This window comes from Chenopodium album, chromosome 22 (assembly GCF_948465745.1).
Source record: "Chenopodium album chromosome 22, dcCheAlbu1.1, whole genome shotgun sequence".
NCBI classification, from domain to species: Eukaryota; Viridiplantae; Streptophyta; class Magnoliopsida; order Caryophyllales; family Amaranthaceae; genus Chenopodium; species Chenopodium album.
The window spans coordinates 4,223,481-4,242,549 of record NC_137855.1 but is presented as its reverse complement, the minus strand read 5'-3'; the positions used below and the strand labels follow the sequence as shown (position 1 = coordinate 4,242,549).

The 19,069-nt window shown below is 34.8% G+C and overlaps 2 protein-coding genes across 3 annotated transcripts; both read left to right on the top strand.

Annotated features, from left to right (window-relative positions):
- Positions 1-2,813: 2,813 nt before the first annotated feature.
- Positions 2,814-11,271, top strand: LOC145605691 (zinc finger CCCH domain-containing protein 3-like). Of its 2 annotated transcripts, XR_014105132.1 has the most exons (7): positions 2,814-3,120; positions 3,221-3,279; positions 3,869-3,956; positions 4,346-4,387; positions 4,565-4,692; positions 10,769-10,921; positions 11,022-11,271. XR_014105132.1 is itself a non-coding variant. In XM_081661763.1 (6 exons), the coding sequence occupies exons 1-5, from the start codon at positions 2,982-2,984 to the stop codon at positions 4,672-4,674; spliced, it is 438 nt and encodes a 145-aa protein (XP_081517889.1). In that variant the 5' UTR covers positions 2,814-2,981; the 3' UTR covers positions 4,675-4,692; positions 10,769-11,271. The 2 variants fall into 2 exon arrangements, 1 of the variants encoding a protein (XP_081517889.1); XM_081661763.1 differs by having other exon boundaries at positions 10,769-11,271.
- Positions 11,272-15,438: 4,167 nt separating this feature from the next.
- LOC145606255 (polygalacturonase At1g48100-like) lies at positions 15,439-18,101 on the top strand. The gene is made up of 6 exons (XM_081662286.1): positions 15,439-15,891; positions 16,587-16,754; positions 16,899-16,943; positions 17,048-17,255; positions 17,382-17,463; positions 17,570-18,101. Exons 1-6 carry the CDS (start codon positions 15,439-15,441, stop codon positions 18,099-18,101), a joined length of 1,488 nt encoding a protein of 495 aa, XP_081518412.1.
- Positions 18,102-19,069: the final 968 nt, after the last annotated feature.

Sequence of the window (19,069 nt, the reverse complement as noted above, 5' to 3'; positions counted from 1 at the left end):
TTTCCTTTTTTTTTTTTTCCTGATCTGTATCAATGAGAGAACTAACCAGTTCTAATCTCTTTATTTCTTCCACATGTAGAGCATAAAAAAACAGGATGTTTCTATCTTTTTCTGTGACAATAAATAAGTGTTTCCAAATCTAACAGTCTGTGCTTTGTGTGATAGAACCAGAAACTAAATAAGCTAAATATCCAGTAAAATTTAATCAAGCACGATAAGTTTCCAAAATCATTGAGCCATTTTTCATAAGCTAAGGATCAAGGCAATAATTTGAAGACCAGCATGTCTGGCAAGAATGGTAACAAATGAAGTTGCTAACAGGCCGACATCAGCTTAAGGACAAGCTAGCCTAGGATCACAGACATGCAGCAGAGTTAATATTCAAATTTAGAACGTGAAATAGGAAACAAAAATTCATACCATTCACGGATGGTTTTGCGTTTTCAGACCACAATGGAGGTACATCTCTCTATAGCATCAACAGAAAATTTGATATCCAAGGTCTAAACTATTTAATCATAGGAAACTTATAATTCATTTGATAAACTTTTGAAGCAAGCCCTAGGAAGTATCACTCGAGTTATTGGAAGACAAGAGGTCAACAAATAAAGAAAGTGTGTGCTTCAGCTTGAAATCCTTTGCTAACCATAAGATCACGATAGTATAATGCCTTGGAAAAGTCATTTTTGATAATATATCCTCTGATGAGCATATTATACGTGATATCATTGGGTAAACAACCATCTTTCTCCATCTTCCTCAACACATCATCAGCTTCATTCATTAACCCCTTCTTGCAAAAGCCTTTAACTAATATATTGTATGTTTTAAGACTAGGCTGCAGACCCTTGGACACAAGATCAGAGAAGAATTTTGCTGCATCTTCAGGTTGCCCAGCCTCACACAAGCAGTCCATTAGGATATTGTAAGTGACAATATCAGGCTTGATACCTTTATCCTCCATATCTTCAAGTACAGCCACTGCGTCATCAAGATGTGCACTTTTGCACAGGCCATCAATCAATGAACTATACGCGACAACATTAGGAGTAACTCCATGAGCTTGCATAATTTACTAAAACCGTGCATCCGGGCTTTTACATATAGTAAAAATAAAAATAAAAGAAGTTTTAAGAAATCTATAATCTATCTAAAATAATAATTAATACTAAAGTAACAACCGCTGATGTCATCTTTTTTTCATAGCTGTACACGTGGCGCTATTTTATTAAAAGATTTCCCGCTCAAATGCTATTATTTCTTTTTGAAAAAAAATGCTATTTAATTTTTTTTTTAAACATATATACAGTAATTATTATTTAGGTAATTAATTTAAAATAAGTACATACTCTCTCCGTCCCCTTTTGATAGTCCCTTATGGGCAAATTTTAGTTTCCAAAATGTTCACCCTATTTGCTTTTTTCAACAACTATAAATATTAATTTTTTTTTACCAAACTTCCCTCCAATTTGCAACAATACTTGTGCAAATTTATATTTCTCATGTAAATTTTGTTTTCCCATGTACTTTTATTATTTTCTCTCTCTACTTTTTTGCATACCCAATGTTAATTTACTTTTTCGATGTACCTTAACTATTCTTTTTTGTGTTTATTAATTTCCGTGAAAAATGTCCATAAGGGACTATCAAAAAGGGATTGAGGTAGTATTATTTTGGTAATTTATGTTCATATTAGGTTGTTAGAGTCTTTATAGGAGTAGTTAGCATAATTAAAGGTCAATTAAATTGAACTTATGAATATTGTAAACTCAAAAAAAATTGGGAAATTTTCAATAGTGCTCTTAAACTTTTTATTTTTCTTAATGGTAAACATCAAAAAGTTAAATTATCTTTGGTAATCAACTATTTATGTTATTAATTCAGTGGTAACATTAATGAGATTAAATTACAAATATGAACCTAATCATGGTTAATTAAAAGCAAAATGACTAATATATCCTTGAAAATCAGATTTTTTTTTATTATTATTTTTTTTATTTAACAATAAAAAGAGAAAAAAAATAAATAAAAATACCCACTCCGGTACTCCACCCTGCCCAACGCCCAAACCCAACCACCTGTCCCCCGGCGCCGGCTGCTCCCAGACCTCCCTCCCTCGCCGCCGGCGCTGATTCCCTCCCCTGGCCTGTCGCGACACCTTCCTTTCCTCCCTCCCAAATCCCCCATAAAACCCACAAAACTCCTAATCGAAACCCCCAAGCAGCCCCGATCTCCATTGACAGCCACCCACCGATCGAAACCCTCGTTGGATACCTTAAAGTTAGAGTTGAAGGGTTCGATTGCCTCACCGCAGAAATTGCAGTTTCTTACCTTGGCTGAGGAACCCTTTATCTATCCCCAAACCACTTTCAAAATTCTACAAATTGATATCTTGATAATGTCATTGCTCACTTACATTTGCAAAAATAAAATCAAAATTGATGAACCCTCAAATGTATCGCACTTTTCTTTGATTTGAGTTGTTGTTGGTGTTAATGGTGTTAGCGGCGTCGCGGAAAGGAGGAAGTGACTGCGGGGGTGGGAATTGGGTGGTTTAGGGGCGCGACGACAAGGGGGAGGGGGTTCAGCTTGGCGCCGGGAAGGGGATCTTGGTGGGGGGCAGGGGTGGCAGGGATGAAGTGGGTGATGCCTGATGGGATGGGTTTTGTTTAAAAGGGATACTTTAGTCTTTTCGCTTTTCCTTCCCTTTTAACACATTAACTATGGTTAATATTTACTTAAAATGCTTAACTAATGTTACCACTGAATTAGTTTTACAAATTATAGATTACCAAAGATAATTTAATATTTTAGTGTTTACCATTAAGAAAAAAAATAAAACCTGGTAAGTACCATTGAGAATTCCCAAAAAAAATTACAAAATTCCCAAGATATATTTCTGGTAAATCCGTGTATTGCACGGGCACCAATCTAGTTACCAGTGTTTCCACTCCCTGAGGACATTGTAGAGGATAGAGAAAATGACGGTGGGGAAATACTACTGCGATTACTGCGACAAGGAATTCAAAGATACAGCGTCGGCAAGAAGGCGTCATCTTCAAGGTATTGCGCATCACCGCAATCGCAAACTTTGGTACGATTCTCTCTCTCTTCCCCAAGGTATAATCTTTTCTCTCTAATCCTCTCTCTCTAAAACAATCTCATTCTTCTTCTTCGTCTAATTTTTCGCCATTTTTGTTTTAATTTCTCGGAATTACAGACCCTAATTTCACACAACAGAGTTTTGGTAATGGAGTCTGCAACCGCTTCCTCAGAACGGTACACCCTCTTTCATAAATTATCTAGTATTTTTTGCAGTGTTTGAGGTATAATTTGTTAGCTTAATTATCCAGTTTTTGCAATTATTGATACGATTGTGATATTGTATTAAGTTGTGTTATTGATTGGGTCAAATATTTGAGTGTTGTGATTCTGGTTTATCCTGGGAATTCAGCAGGACTAATTAATTGATTAATTTGTGTTGGAGAGACTTAGTGTATGCTGTTGCATTTACGAGTGTAGTATTTTTAATTTGTAATGTGTTTCGAGTCGAGCAATGTCGTTTTCTGTTCTTGGAAGAATGAAGAATTCTATGTACTGCATTTGATGTTATGATGTTTTTGTAGTTGTTTGGTGAAGCCTGTAATTCTGTTTAGAGTAGTAACAATTGAAGAAATATTCCAATGCTTCACTTGGGGAGTCTGTGTTCTGTAAGCCTGTACACCTATGTTAGGGGGGTTTTTCCCACATAAATTTACTGAGCTTTGATTGAATACGAAAATTATTATTTTGGAACGTGTTTCCTGCAATAAAATGTATCCAATTTGAGATTGATTGGATTGTTCTAACTCTTGTTTTAAATTTCAAGGGTTTTTGCCCATACGGGGATTCTTGCAAATACCATCATCCCAAGCATAACTTGCAAGGTCCAATAACTCAGGGCCAGGGAACGCCTAGTAAGTTCCTTTTGCCACATCTTTCTTCTGGTTCTTTTTTTTTTTTTTTTTTTATTATTATTGTATTTCCTTGTACTGTGTTTGGCTGTCCTTCAAGAACTTTATCCTTATCACAACTTCTTACAAGTATTGGAGTTATCTAGAAGTATTTAAATTGGATTCTTGAAGCTTTTCTGACTTGTTACTGGTCATATATATATATACCATCCGAGATGGCAGATGTATTAACAGCATTTGTATGGCGTTATAAATTGGAGACTCGGATATATAGAGGTTTAATCCTAGGGGCCAAATACTTGTGAAATAGTTGGTGATGGTTGTTTTCATTATTTTGCGGCAAGTATGACTAGTCTCCCTCCCTAATACTCTTTACAACAAATTGGTGTCAGGTTTTGCTGAAAATTTGCAACCACATGTAGGAGGATTACAAGGTACAGTGAAGCTATACTCTGTGAAAATATTTTTGCATACTGTCCACCACTATCTGTCTAGCATAAAAAGCACAGCAATTAGCTCCTTGTGGCTGAGCCAATCTCTTTAAGCTTTCTAGTTATACTCGTGAACTCATGAACTATATGTTAGCATTGCTTATATTTTGTTACATGCAGGTCATGTTGCTAGCCAAAGCTTTGGGATGTCATTGGGGAATTTACCTCCATCATTGAGGCCTCCTCCTGAAGGAGGATATCCACCGCTACCTTTTGTTGATTGGGGATGAGCCATGAGTGTTTGTAAGGTATTTTTCTTACATGTCCATTTTAATTTTTTGCTAAATGTTGTGCAGCCTGTTCTGCATCATGGAGGCTGTTATGATGATAGTAGAAAACTATATGTGTGGAATGATACGTGTAATAATTCTCTCCAAAAGATAATTAAATTCAACCAATTACATCTCTAACAACTAACAAGACAACTAATCTCACCTTTTAGAATAGTAACTCTTAGCACTTCTGCATGCCCTATATTAATCCTTGATGAAGGGGTCTATTAACTTCCCATAATCCTATTTAGATAGAGATTTGGCAAAGTAGTTATAGTAGTGGAAGAACTGATACCTATGTAATGAGAATATCAACCAACAAATCTATCCTACCACCATTAAACCCAACAAGAGATGAGGGGGAGGAACTGTCATAGATGTTGATACAGTTGTCAGAATGAAACAAATTTGATAGGTCTAATTAAAAACAAGGTAATTGGGGCTTACCCACAGGCAAAAGACAATGGCCGTCTTACAGTTAGCTACGATGGATATTAGGGTTTTGGAGGAAATTAAGGAGAGAAAGAGGGAGAGCAATAATTGTAAGAACTTCGATCCACCTAGCTCTGAGAAGAATCGGGGTCTGCCGATATCTGATAAACATATCGAGCTTTTTGAATTCCTAGCATCAAATCAGATGGCTGTAATAACTACATCTTTAAAGACAAATGTAAAAAATGTAGGTCTTTTAAGTTTGGCATCGAAATGCCCTATTCTGAGCCTAGTTAATGTATTGTGTGTGTTTCTAATGAATAATCAAATGGACATAACTAGGCCAAAGGCTAGCCCAGGTAGCTGTCTCATGGATCAGTGGATATGCCATTAGTACCATGGACTAGGCAAGGAAAGTGTTACAATTTGGTCGCTTCAAGGAGGCTGCACTTTGTGTCATCTTTGAGAGCTTTTTGAATGGCTGGTAGAAAATCTAGACTCTAAATTGCCTTCGAGTTGGAGAATCCATTTTGAAACATATAACCAGTGTTTGTTGTTAGACTGTTTTGGTGGCTGTTGGTGATCTTGATAGATTAGGATGGATGTCTTTCTAGATCTTTCAATGGTTTTTTGGGAACATAGATGGCATTATTCAACCTAAGCTGGCTCTTATGAAGACCACCCCCCCTTTTTTTACCAGGAGATTATTGAGACAATTGTGGGCCTGTAGGGAGCCTTGGGAAAAATCTAGACTGAAGGGTTTTTTTTGCTCTTAAGCTACCTTCTAGGCTTGATTTGAATTGATATTTAATACGTATGACAGAGGTCAGAGGACTATACTTACCTTTGGTTGGTATTTTTGAAAGCTTAAATTAAAGTCTATAATCCACACGTTTTGAGGAAATTTTGAGGTTTCGGGGCCGGTGGCAAAAAGTGTTGAAACCCTAGGGGATATATCTCGGGGTCATATAATGCCGTTTGAACCCATATATGATCATCATATGTTGTCATTAACGTACGTGGTAGGCTTGAGTTTAGGAAATTAATGCAAGGATTAAATGACCGTTTAAGGGCATATTGGATGGTTCCACCAACCCAATTGGATATCCAAAGGATATTAGGGACCACGGTAAACATCTCGCCAATTTTTATTTTCGGGCGAAAAAAGGTAAAAAAATTACAAAATTGATGGCTACAATCAAGTTTTTTAAGGAAATTTTGAGGTTTTAGGGCCCGGTAACGAAAGAAAAACCTTAAGACCCTAAGGGATACATCTCGGGGTCATATAATGCCGTTTGAAACCATATATGATCATTATATGTTGTCATAAACGTCCGTGGTAGGTTTGAGTTTACGAAATCGGTGCAAGTTGCAAACAAATAAAATGACCGTTTATGGACATATTGGATGGTTCCACCGACCCAATTGGACTCCCGGAGGGTATTAGGGACCATGGTAAACATCTCGGCAATTTTTATTTCCAGGCGAAAAAGGTCAAAAAAAATTACAAAATCAAAGGCTATAATCCACGCTTTTTGAGGAAATTTTTGAGGTTTCGGGGCTCGGTGGCGAAAAGGGTTGAGACCCTAGGGGATATATCTCGATGTCATATAATGCCATTTGAAACCATATATTATCATTATATGTTGTCATAAATGTCCGTGGTAGGCTTGAGTTTACAAAATCAGTTCAAGTTGCGAACGGGTAAAATGACCGTTTAAGGGCATATTGGTTGGTTCCATCGACCCAATTGGACTCAGGAGGGTATCAAGGACCATGGAAACATCTCAGCAATTTTTATTTCCAAACGAAAAAAGGTTAAAAAATTAAAAAATTTAAGGCTGTAATCCACGCTTTTTAATGAAATTTTGAGGTTTCGGGCCCAGTGGCTAAAAGCCTTGAGACCCTAAGGGTTCATATCGGGGTCATATAATGTCGTTTGATACCATATATAATAATCATATGTTGTCATAAACGTCTGTGGTAAGCTTGAGTTTACGAAATCATTGCAAGTTGTGAACTGGTAATATGACCATTTAAGCGCTTATTGGACGGTTCCAGCGACCCAAATGGATTCCTGGAGAGTATTAGTGACCATAGTAAACATCTTGACAATTTTTATTTCGGGACGAAAAAAATCAAAAAATTACAAAATTGAATGCAGTAATAATCCACGTTTTTTGACAAAATTTTGTGGTTTCAAGGCTCGGTGTTGCAAAGTCTTTGAGACCCTAAGGGATACATCTCAGGGTCAAATGCCGTTTGAAACCATATATGATCATCATATGTTGTCATAAATGTCCGTGGTAGGCTTGAGTTTACGAAATCGATGTAAGTTGTGAACGGGTAAAATGGTCGTTTAAGGGCATATTGGACGGTTCCATAGACCCAATTTGTCTCCCGGATGATATTAGGGTCCACGTTAAACATCTGGGCAATTTTTATTTCCAGTCTAAAAAAGGTCAAAAAATTAAAAAACTGAAGGCTATAATCCACATTTTGATGAAATTTGAGGTTCTGGGGCGCGGTGGCGAAAAACCTTAAAACCCTAAGGGATACATCTCGGGGTCATATAATGTTGTTTAAAACCATATATGATTATTATATGTTGTCTTGAAAGTACGTGGTAAAGTTGTAAACGGGTAAAATGACCGTTAAAGGGCATATTGGATGGTTCCACCGACCCAATTGGGCTCCTAGAGATATTAGGGACCATGTTAAATATCTCAGTAATTTATGTTTCCATTTCCAGGCGAAAAAAGGTCAAAAATACTAAATTGATGGCTATTATCCGCGCTTTTTAAGGAACTTTTGAGGTTTAGGGCCCTGTGGTGAAAAACCTTGAGACCTAAGAGATACATATTGGGGTCATATAATGCTGTTTGAAACCACATATGATCATTATATGTTGTCATAAACGTCCGTGGTAGGCTTGATTGTACTAAGTTATTTCAAGTTAAGAACGAGTAAAATGACTGTTTAAGGGCTTATTGGATGGTTCCACGGACCCAATTGGACTCTTGGAGGGTATTAGGGACAATGGTAAACATCTTGGTAATTTTTATTTTCGGGCGAAAAAAGGTCTAAAAATTACAAAATTGAAGGCTATAATCCACGTTTTTGTAGGAAATTTTGATGTTTAGGGGCTTGTGGCGAAAAACCTTGAGACCCTAAGGGATACATATCGGGGTCATGTAATGCCGTTTGAAACCATATATGATCATTTTATGTTGTCATAAACGTCGCGGTAGGCTTGAGTTTACAAAATCAGTTCAAGTTGCGAACGGGTAAAATAACTGTTTAAGGGCATATTGGTTGGTTCCACCGACCCAATTGGACTCATGGAGGGTATTAGGGGCCATGATAAACATCTTGACAATATTTGTTTTCGAGCGAAAAAAGGTTAAAAAATTATAATATTGAAGGCTATAAATCCATGCTTTTAAGAATTCTTGAGGTTTGTGGTCTGGTCTCAACACTTTTCGCTACGAGGCCCCAGGCCTCAAAAATTCCTCCTGTGGATTATATAGCCTTTAATTTTGTAATTTTTTGAACTTTTTTCGTCCGAAAATAAATATTGTCGTGATGTTTACCATGGTCCCTAATTCCCTCCGAGAGTTTAATTGCGCGAGTGGAACCATCCAATTTGCCTTTAAATGGTCATTTTACTCGTTTTCGTACATGCCTCTTGTATTGGCTATAAGCTATTACAGGGCCTTTACATTGCCGGATAATGGTCATATATGGGTCCACAGAATATTATATGATCTCGGGATTCATCCTGTAGTGTTCGGGAAATTTCAACACCAGCTCCCGACACCTCCTAAATCGCTTCGATTTCGTGTATAATATTATTCAAGTCTGTTGTATATTTCTTGTAGTGGATGATGGGTGAATCAAAGACTTGGATGGAAACCTCATTGAACTACCCTACTCTGGTAGCATAGATGACTTAATACTGAAATTAGTTAACCATGGAAATAACATAAACACAATCTTAGGAATTCTCCTGTGGGATATCTTAGGATACTGAAATTAGTTAATGTAATGAAGCTATAGTGATAGACTCCCAAGCAGCCTATCCATGTTGCTAAAGATATTAGGAACTGTATATGACCAGTGGGATTCTTGACAAAGCTCGGAGGGAAATTGTCTATTCAACCAAGAGGTATCTTAAATCTAGACTCCGAAGCATCCTCCAATTGAAACTAGCCTCCTTTAGTCCTTCGGTACTTAAAGTTACTGTATACTTAAATGGTGGCATCTTAAGCCTTGTTGTTTACAATCAAACCTGATGCCTTTAAAATCCATTTATCCTGCAGCAAATTGTAAGCATTTCAGTATCTTACTCAGTTTGCACTGGAAATTCTATTCAATTATGAACATTACCTTTAACATATGAAGTATGTGACACATCTATGTCGTGTTGCATTTTTTTCATTGGAAATCCCCTCATGTTTATTACTACCCCCGTTTTGTAGACATTTTTTCTACTCACGCTTTATGTCAAATCGTTGCAAATAATATGAAACGGAGGTAGTATAGTACACTTAGAGGATATAGTCAGGTTGTTCGGGTAGGGTTCTTATTGGGTCAATTCAGGTCATTTTTGGGTAAGCCTCGTTCGGGTTGATTTTGGGTCAATTCGGCTCATTTTCGGCTCTGTTGTTTTAATGTCTATTTTAATATTAAATACTACCTCTGTTCTTTTTTACTTGACCTGTTTCTTTTATCACGCTTGCCAATGCAAAACTTTAACGATCAATAACTTTAATTCTACATAAGTATAAATTATAAAAGTTATATATTATGATAGTACTTATTGAGATGAATTAAAAAAGATCCTACATGAATATGTTTTTCCTCACATATTTTTCACAAAAGACAGTCAAAGGAGGGGTGATGAATAGTGTAAAAGTCAAAGCGGGTCAAGTAAAAAAGAACGGAGGAAGTAGTCAATATTAATTGTCAGGTCAATTTTGGTGGGTTGGTCAAAACGTGATTTCAGGTAGCGTTTGGGTTTCGGTAAGGTAATTGGGTGTGGACCGTATGGTTCAATTTTGCTGGGTGTATGTTACAAAGTAATATACTTTGTATAACTTTATTTGATTATGTTATTATCCTTATGTTGGCGGTGTTAATTGGTGAAATACTTTCTCACGCTTAAAATAAAATCCCATGAATTATATGAAATTGTTGGTGTTTATACATGTCAGCACCATAAAATCAATAATCCTCTTTATCAGACTTGGTTGAGCTGTGTTATAGTGTAGTCATGAGACCCATAACGCTAGAGGCAGCCTAGTCTTGGGTTTTTATCTTCATACTTAAGATAGCCTAGGAATTGGATGTTTTGATCTCATCTGTGATGTCATGTGTATTCAATCCAATGACTATAAATTGGATGGATATGTTCTGAACTTAATATGCTGGTTATCATCAATTAGAGATCAACTGTGATTTATGGTTGAAATGCTTGATGTTCACTTACTCTGATATTTATATTGCATACAGCTTGCTTTTTTCTTGCTGGAGTCTGAAGTGTTTTTGCTTGACACCACTTATTGAGTATATTACCAGAATGCTGAAACTATATGCTTTATAATAATTTGACATTCAGCACAAATGGTAATAATTTGAGTATATTACCATTTGCTCAGAAGAGGTCGAAATGGAGAGGCATAATCGTGTTGAGCATGCTAGTGAAAGAAGCTGTTTGCAATTTGATGGCAACTGAATGAACCCACAGAGATAGAGACTTGGAAGAAAAGAGGTTAGGGGGACTATCCTACAGACTAGCTCATCTTTTTTTTGCCATTTCTTCTATCAGTGTGGTTTACATGCCCATACTATCATCTCTTCTTGTACAATAGGTTATATCTTGTGTACATCCCATGCCCCTGCAGCCCTGCACACCCTTTGCCATATTGGTGTGGTTTCGTGGTATGAATTATATGCTATGTAGACCGTGGCCTATACATATTTGTTATCTAACAATTTCATGTATGCCATGTGGGTTTTCATGCTGAACTATTATTTTTAAAATCTAGTACTTGAAATAATGTAAATTGGTGGCAGATTTATGTTCCATGTTATATGCTACCGTTCAGGGTTTCTCATTCACTTCCTTTTAAAATGTACACTTTTACATTTATTTATTCTATTATAAGCTATTGAATGTGAGTATTTTTAATCATAATTCAGAATTTTTTTTTTACAAAATACAAAGTATGTTAATTTGACAATACATATGAAAATCATAAAATATGGTCAAAGAATGAGTGAATAGGGTAAAAACTAAAAAGCATGATTGGGGCAAAAGAAGGAAGTATGACATGCTATTTTTGAAATTTTACTGTATATCTAGTAGCATCAATATAAGTTTTCACTGTGAATTATTTGAATAATCATCGTAATTCATACTGTAATACAACTAACTAGTTGTAAGTTGTAACAAGATACAACATACAACCCTTTTTTTGGCCAATTTGTATACAAGCGCATTGGCAAAGATATATTATTGATTGTACCATGCGCAAGATATATGTCATATTGTCATACAACCAACTGTATCTAGAAAATTGCCAAAATTTTTGACCACATAATTTTGCTTTTAAACTCATTCAAGTCGCTAATATTATCATCACCTACTATTTAACATAATTATTAAGTGAAGAATAAGGTTCAATCTTGTTTTCTCGTGTGACTTTTGTTTATGTGCAAAAGATTAAACCAACATTTTATTTATATAAGTGGGTACAGTTGTTTTAGCATAAGTGGGTATGATCTCAGTTTTCTATCATAAGTAGTGGATATGAATGTATGATCTCATTTAGTAGTATATACATATTTTATTCAGTTCAATATAGATTTTTCTATTCAGTTCAATTTTCTTTATTTTATATTTATATATCCTTTGACACTTTTTTTTTTCTTCTTTCATTTATTTCTAATTCATTGGCTAGCTAAGTGTAGTAGTGTGTACTTAAACATAAGCTGGATAGACTTATGTTTTAGAGCAACAAAACAATAACAAGAGAGTATCAGGCAAGAGTGCAAGACTTGACTCATTTAATAAGACTCTTGCCTTAAATCTTTGAGGTTTGGGTTTGAATTTAAAATTGTGAAGAGATCTAATCAGGGTTAATTTCTTTACCATTCAAAAAAAAAAAAAAAAAAAAAAAAAAAAAAAAAAATCTGATACAAGGAAGCATAATTTTTAATGGCATGAAAATAATAAGCATGTGTGCAATTACCTGATACTGTGATACTTTATTTTTAAAAAATTGTGTGCAACAAAACAATAACAAGAGAGTATCAGGTAAATATGCTTATTATTTTCATGGACAAACAATAACAAAAGAGATCTAATCAGTTTCATTATATAACTTTTAAAATAATTTTCATAGCATGTTTGCAATTTTGATTATGTCGGATATTCTGGGACGGGGGGAGTATTCGGTATCTGTTACTGTTTCTAGTATCATTTGAAAAGTAACCTATAACTAATATCGATCCATTAATCATTCTGATTCTTTTTTCTACTTTAACTCCTAAATTGTTCACAAATCCCTTCACTATTTGAGTTATAAACTATTGTAGTCGAAATCATGTGATAATTAAATAACTAAACGGTAAAGTCTAAATGTTCAAATCTGAATATCATATCAAATATTCTATACCCGATCCAAAATTCCAGAATCTAACAATTATCAGTTTAATTATCGGATATCATTTAAAGTTGTACTTCATACTGCTTATAGGAGACTTCATTCGATAACTGTATTTATTCAAATACCCAACTCATACTTAATCCCACCTTGAACTCCAAGTTCTTCGGGATTATGATGTGCATCGTGCTTTCGATCAAAGATTTGATTATAGCTAAAACTTCATAACTTTTTTTTTTTTTTTTTTTTTTTTGGGAAAACCTCCATAAGTACCATAACTTCATAAAAAAAAAAAAAAAAAAAAAAGGTTTAAAGATAGAATAGTGCAAATCATCCTTGGAGTCGGCGCCACTGCCAGAGTGAAAGTAAGTTGGGTCTGCCATGCCTAATGCCACCACCCCCGCCCACAACCCACTTCTATCCCACTTCTTTTGTCTTCCAAATTTTGTGGTTAATACTTGCTTACCTTGCTTCAAATTTGCAAATTATCCATTATTCTTTTTATTAGATTAACTTATTTTATTTTCTCCCCACTTTTAGTGTCCACTTTTAAGCTAAAAGTCTTTAATTATCATTTAATTAATGTTTGATTTAAGACAAAAAGACTTTCTAACTAGTTAAGAGCCCCTTGACCAAAGTGTATTGAATTATTGACCTCATATTTTGTGTTATCTTACCCTTTAATCACTTATACTATTGGTTAGAGGATCAAGAAGTATATTCTAGCTACTTAACTAACATTTCTTCAAACTACTCAAGTTCCAACTTCCAACTATATGGTGGACCACATTTGCATCTATTTCAAATATGGGTTTCTAATGTATTTAATTATGTTGACATTTGCTTAACCATAAATTAGTCCAAAGAGTTAACAAATACTTCGTACTACCATAAGCTTAGGAAGTAATTCAAAACTCAATCTTTCACATTCGAAGTTACTAATGTTCGATCTACTGACTTTTACAAACCGCTCATAATACATAACATTAAAATTTGAGGCAATATACTTTGTTTATCCTTGATTATTTTTTTTAAACGGTAAGATATCGGGTGGGCCTTCACCCTATCACAAGAATTTTATTTTTATTTATTTATTTATTTTTTTTTTTTTGGGGGGGGGGGGGGGGGGGAATCAAGCCCTTCATCACTTGGGAGGGAAATGGAGGGACTAACCAACTTGCATCTAGTCTGTCTTGATTTTTCTAATGCAATTGTCAAATGTTGTTGATACCATGTGACTATTATTCTTTTGATTGATTAAACAATTATTTGAGTAATTTAAACTTTACTATAATTTTTTAACCTCTAATATATTGCTTAATTATAGAGGTACAAATTGAGTTAAAAAAACCCCTTAAACCCTAATCTAAATAAAGTTTGATATACATGTATAGTGCTAAAATCCTTTTCCTTCCTTCCTCTCCCTACTTGCAAGGAACTTCTTATAAATAATATCAAAAGACACACTACACGACAAAGTTTGAAGTCATCATTCCTTTGTTAGTGTATTTGAAAGCTTATGAGTACAATGTCATTGCCTTTCAATTATTGTAGTTTGAACTTAATCAATCCTGACTTTATTTGGGATATACTCTATAACTAGCTTTGAACTCGATGCATAGAGCCAATAGGATTTTAAAAAGGAAGAATATACTATTGTGAGTTTGTGAACATATTATTGCAGAATTTGGCTACTTGTCAACAATTTTGAACATTGAAGTACTCCGTATTATTTAACACATCTATCTTGAGGCAAATCGGATACAAAACTAACTAAGCTAGACAATTAAAGTTGGATAGCTATTTCATTAGTATGGGCATAGTACCTTTTATTAACAACTCCAATTTCTATTCTTGTTTCCAGCGCATTAGGAATTCCCCTTACATCGTGAGGAAGGTCTCATTTTCTTACCTTTAAATGGAGTAATAGCTAAGAACTAACCCAAGCCAGTTGGATTTCTGTGAAACACCTTTCTATCCTTGCACGTTTAAGATAGAACTACTATACATGAATAGTAATACAAAAAATACGACTTTAAACTTGGATATACGATCATCATCCTTCTTCAAACACACTCACCCCTGCAAACTTTAGTTGTCATGGTCGGTTCATGAATCATCCTCTTTTCTCATTCTTTTTTATACAAACTATATAATATAATTTATATAAATTATACTAGTATAAAGACTTTAAACCGCCCTATCTATAACACATTGGTGTTCCACTATAACTCTAATTAAATCCCACTCAAAAAAATAAAAATATACACACTTTTTGACAATATATATATCCTCTATCTATTTGATGATTTCTACCAACTTGCATACTTGTGCTCCTACTACTTGCTTAAATCATACATACATACACAAAAAAAAACCTCTCAAACTTTCAACTTTCTTCTTACTTCCCATATTGTGGGGGGATACCCTACTTAAAACTTGTTACTTTTCCCTATAGTCTAAGGGGTTACTACTTACTAGTACCCTTCTTTTTAACCTCCTTTTCTTCTTCTATAAATAAGTCCGATAGATCAATAATTATTTACAACATATTCATCATAACCTAAGCCGGTTTTTAAATCCAAAAAACACACACACACGTTAACGTTACAGTTTTGATATGGCTTATATTACTAAAGTGTCTATGTTTTTAACTATGTTCTCCTTGTGCTCTATATTTAGCCTAATCCAAGGAAGAATTTTAACGTCGATGCCTTTGAATGAACCTTACGAAAACTCCCAAATTTCGTTACCACCTTCTCAGGCTCCGAATGTTAATAGCCCTAAGCCTCCTAGCTATTATAACATATCTGCTAGTCCTGCTCCTTCACCTAGTTATGTTAATGCTGGTGGTAGTAGTAGTAATAGTACTATAGTTCAAGCGAATGTGTTTGATGTTCGTTCGTATGGTGCTATTGGGGATGGCTTAACAGACGATACATTAGCCTTCAAATCAGCTTGGGATGCTGCTTGTCAAGTAGACAATGCAAAGGTTGTTGCACCTCGAGGATTTTCCTTCATGCTTCAACCTTTGGTTTTCACTGGACCTTGCAAAAACGCTGTTGTGTTTCAGGTATTCAACTATTTTAACTCTACAACAACGTAACATCTGGTAACCAACAAGTTTATTATGTACGTTCATATTCTACGTACTAATTAAACTCGAAACTTAATGTCATTTTTATGTGTAGTTTGTTAAACTATCATGTGCATATAATTTCTTCGCTCATGTGCTTGTACCTTATATGAGCGCATGGACAACAGAATGATCTTTGGTGTATCTTACAAAGTACAACCTCTCCATAAAAGTTCCAACCAAAAAAAAAAAAAAAGCACATGTTGTCATACACCCTTTCTTGACAGGTTCTTTGTTTTGGTTGCCCAAATTTACAAGTATATTGCTTCAATGTATATTATGGCGAAAAAGCAAAACGACCAATAGAATGTTTGTATAAGTAAACCTTTCTAAAAAGCTAAAAAAGGGAGAAAGCTACTACTATAAGACAAACTTCTAGTTAAGGTCCTAATTTAAGGTCCTAACTTTACATATAAAAAAATTATCCTCTAAGATTACGTGGTTCCTCTAAGTTATTGACCAACAGAGGGTTTATGAGTGTATGACTGTATGTATTGAATTATAATTAGTACTTTAATTAGTAGCTATACAATATAATATTTTTATGAAATACGAGTAATTATTTTCGGTTTAGGAACACTTATATGTACTCGTAAATTCGTATTTATTGATTTATTTATTATATTGTGTAGCTTGAAGGAACAATAATGCCACCAGATGGACCAGAATCATGGCCTAAAAATAGCAGCAAAAGACAATGGCTAATCTTTTATAGAATACATGGATTAACACTTCAAGGTGGTGGTCTTATTGATGGAAGAGGAGATAAGTGGTGGAATCTCCCTTGTAAACCTCATAAGGTACTTAACTTTAATTAACATTCTTATTTAACTTTCTTTTTCATTTCTTTAATTAGTTAATTAATTAAGTAATACTTGATTGTATACACGTATCCTAAGCTTAACAAATTGTATTAATATTTATTATTTCAATAATTGATGCAGGGAATCAATGGGACTACATTGCATGGTCCTTGTGATAGTCCAGTGGTAAGTTATAATTAATTCCGAACATAGAAAGTATATATTCCTAACAAAGGTGTCGAATGTCCATGCATGATAAATTATTACTTACAAAAATAATTGTTTTACAGGCCATAAGATTCTTTGGAAGCACAAATCTAGCGTTGAGAGGGCTAAGAATCATGAATAGTCCACAATTCCATATTCGTGTAGATTCATGTCAAAATGTGAGTGTGGATTCTCTTGTCATTAAATCACCTGGTAATAGCCCTAACACTGATGGAATCCATGTCGAGAATACAAATGACGTCACCATTCACAATTCAGTCATCTCTAATGGTAAATTTTTTTCACCAAGTTTTTGTTTTTGTGTGTTATGATCTATTTTCTTTAATCTTTCATTAATTATGACTTATCATGGTTATTAATTATGACTTATTATGGTTTTTTTTTTGGCTAATGCAGGTGATGATTGTATTTCTATTGGAGCTAATACTCATAATTTAGATATCAGGAATGTTACATGTGGTCCTAGTCATGGAATAAGGTACTATAACATATGTTTTTAGTTTATGTTACGCTCTATCAAAATAAGTTATAATCCGTAAAAGAGAATATGACCTAATAAGTCTCAATTTTATTATATCATGTAGCATTGGGAGCCTAGGAGTCCATAATTCCAAGGCATGTGTATCCAACATCACGGTTAGCAATTGCATGATCAAGCACTCCGACAATGGGGTCCGGATCAAGACATGGCAAGGTGGGTTCGGATCAGTAACTGGAGTGACCTTCGAAGCGATCCATATGGACACGGTCCGTAACCCAATTATTATAGACCAATACTATTGCCTCTCATCCAATTGCTCTAACCAAACTGCAGCTATATCAATAAGTGACATCTCCTATTCCAATATCAAGGGCACTTATGACCCACGTACCCCTCCGGTCCACTTGGCTTGTAGCGACGCGGTTCCTTGCACCAACATCACGGTGTCGGGTTTGGAACTCTTACCCGCGGCCACAGCCACCACGACTATGGCAACGGGTCACAAGCGTAAGATGGAGCCCTTTTGTTGGAATGCTTATGGGAGTAATGTAGGAGATTTGACTACTCCCCTTATTTATTGCTTGTTGGAGGGTTTGCCATATTTAGACGTGGGTAGTGATGTTGGACAGTGTTAGGCTCGAGGGTTATATCGTATGTTGTACATGTAAGTAAAGTCGTCTTAACAAGTAAGGATGTATTGAGTACGTGTATTTCTTTTCTACCCTGTAACAAGGTGGAGAGAGAATTATTAACGATTGTTAGATTTCATATAAATTTCACTATGTAGTGCTTTTCAATCGGTTGATAAGGTGATATTATAACCTTACCACGAAATATGTATCAATTTTCAACGTGATGGTAAATCGATAATTATGTTTCATTCCAATGCATAAATGAAAATATGATAAAACGTTATAATATAACTACATACTCCGTAGACTTCGTACTTCAATTCCATATTAGTAAATCGTTTTGGCCCTCCATACCCACACTAAATACCAACGTTCATATAATCAGCAAAATGAAGGAAGTAAAGTAAATTAAAAGTGAATTTTGTTACTAATTGAAAGCACATAGCATTCTTCTCGGCTGACTCTTTCATTATACATTACTCCATATTCACTTATTTTTCATTTCACGGACCTATCTCAACTTATTTTTCATAAGGTGAATTGAACAAGGTCTTATACAAGTACTTAATTGCTATAAATTTAATATCCTCTTGTTATTTTAAGTGTCCTATTTTAACTTTTTACACTTTCAATTAAGAGGCTAGACTCAAGAAAATTATAAGACAGAAAAGATTACACCAGAGGAATAAAACTTGGCATAGCCTCCTTTAGTTTACAACATGATTATGTAGGTTATGACTTAAAGCTAAATGAGGGCCTAAATCAACTCGATTTGTTGTTTTGATTAACACCTTAATTTGCTAACCAATTGCAATTCTATTTTCTTCTCTATAGACGTGCTTGATCTCCAATGATTGCCAACTTGGATTTGCAATTCATTTTTGCCAACTTGGATGTACCTCCATATGTTTTTGAACCTTCTAACACAATCACCACAACTTAATTGTTCATTCTGACTTGTTTAGTTTTAC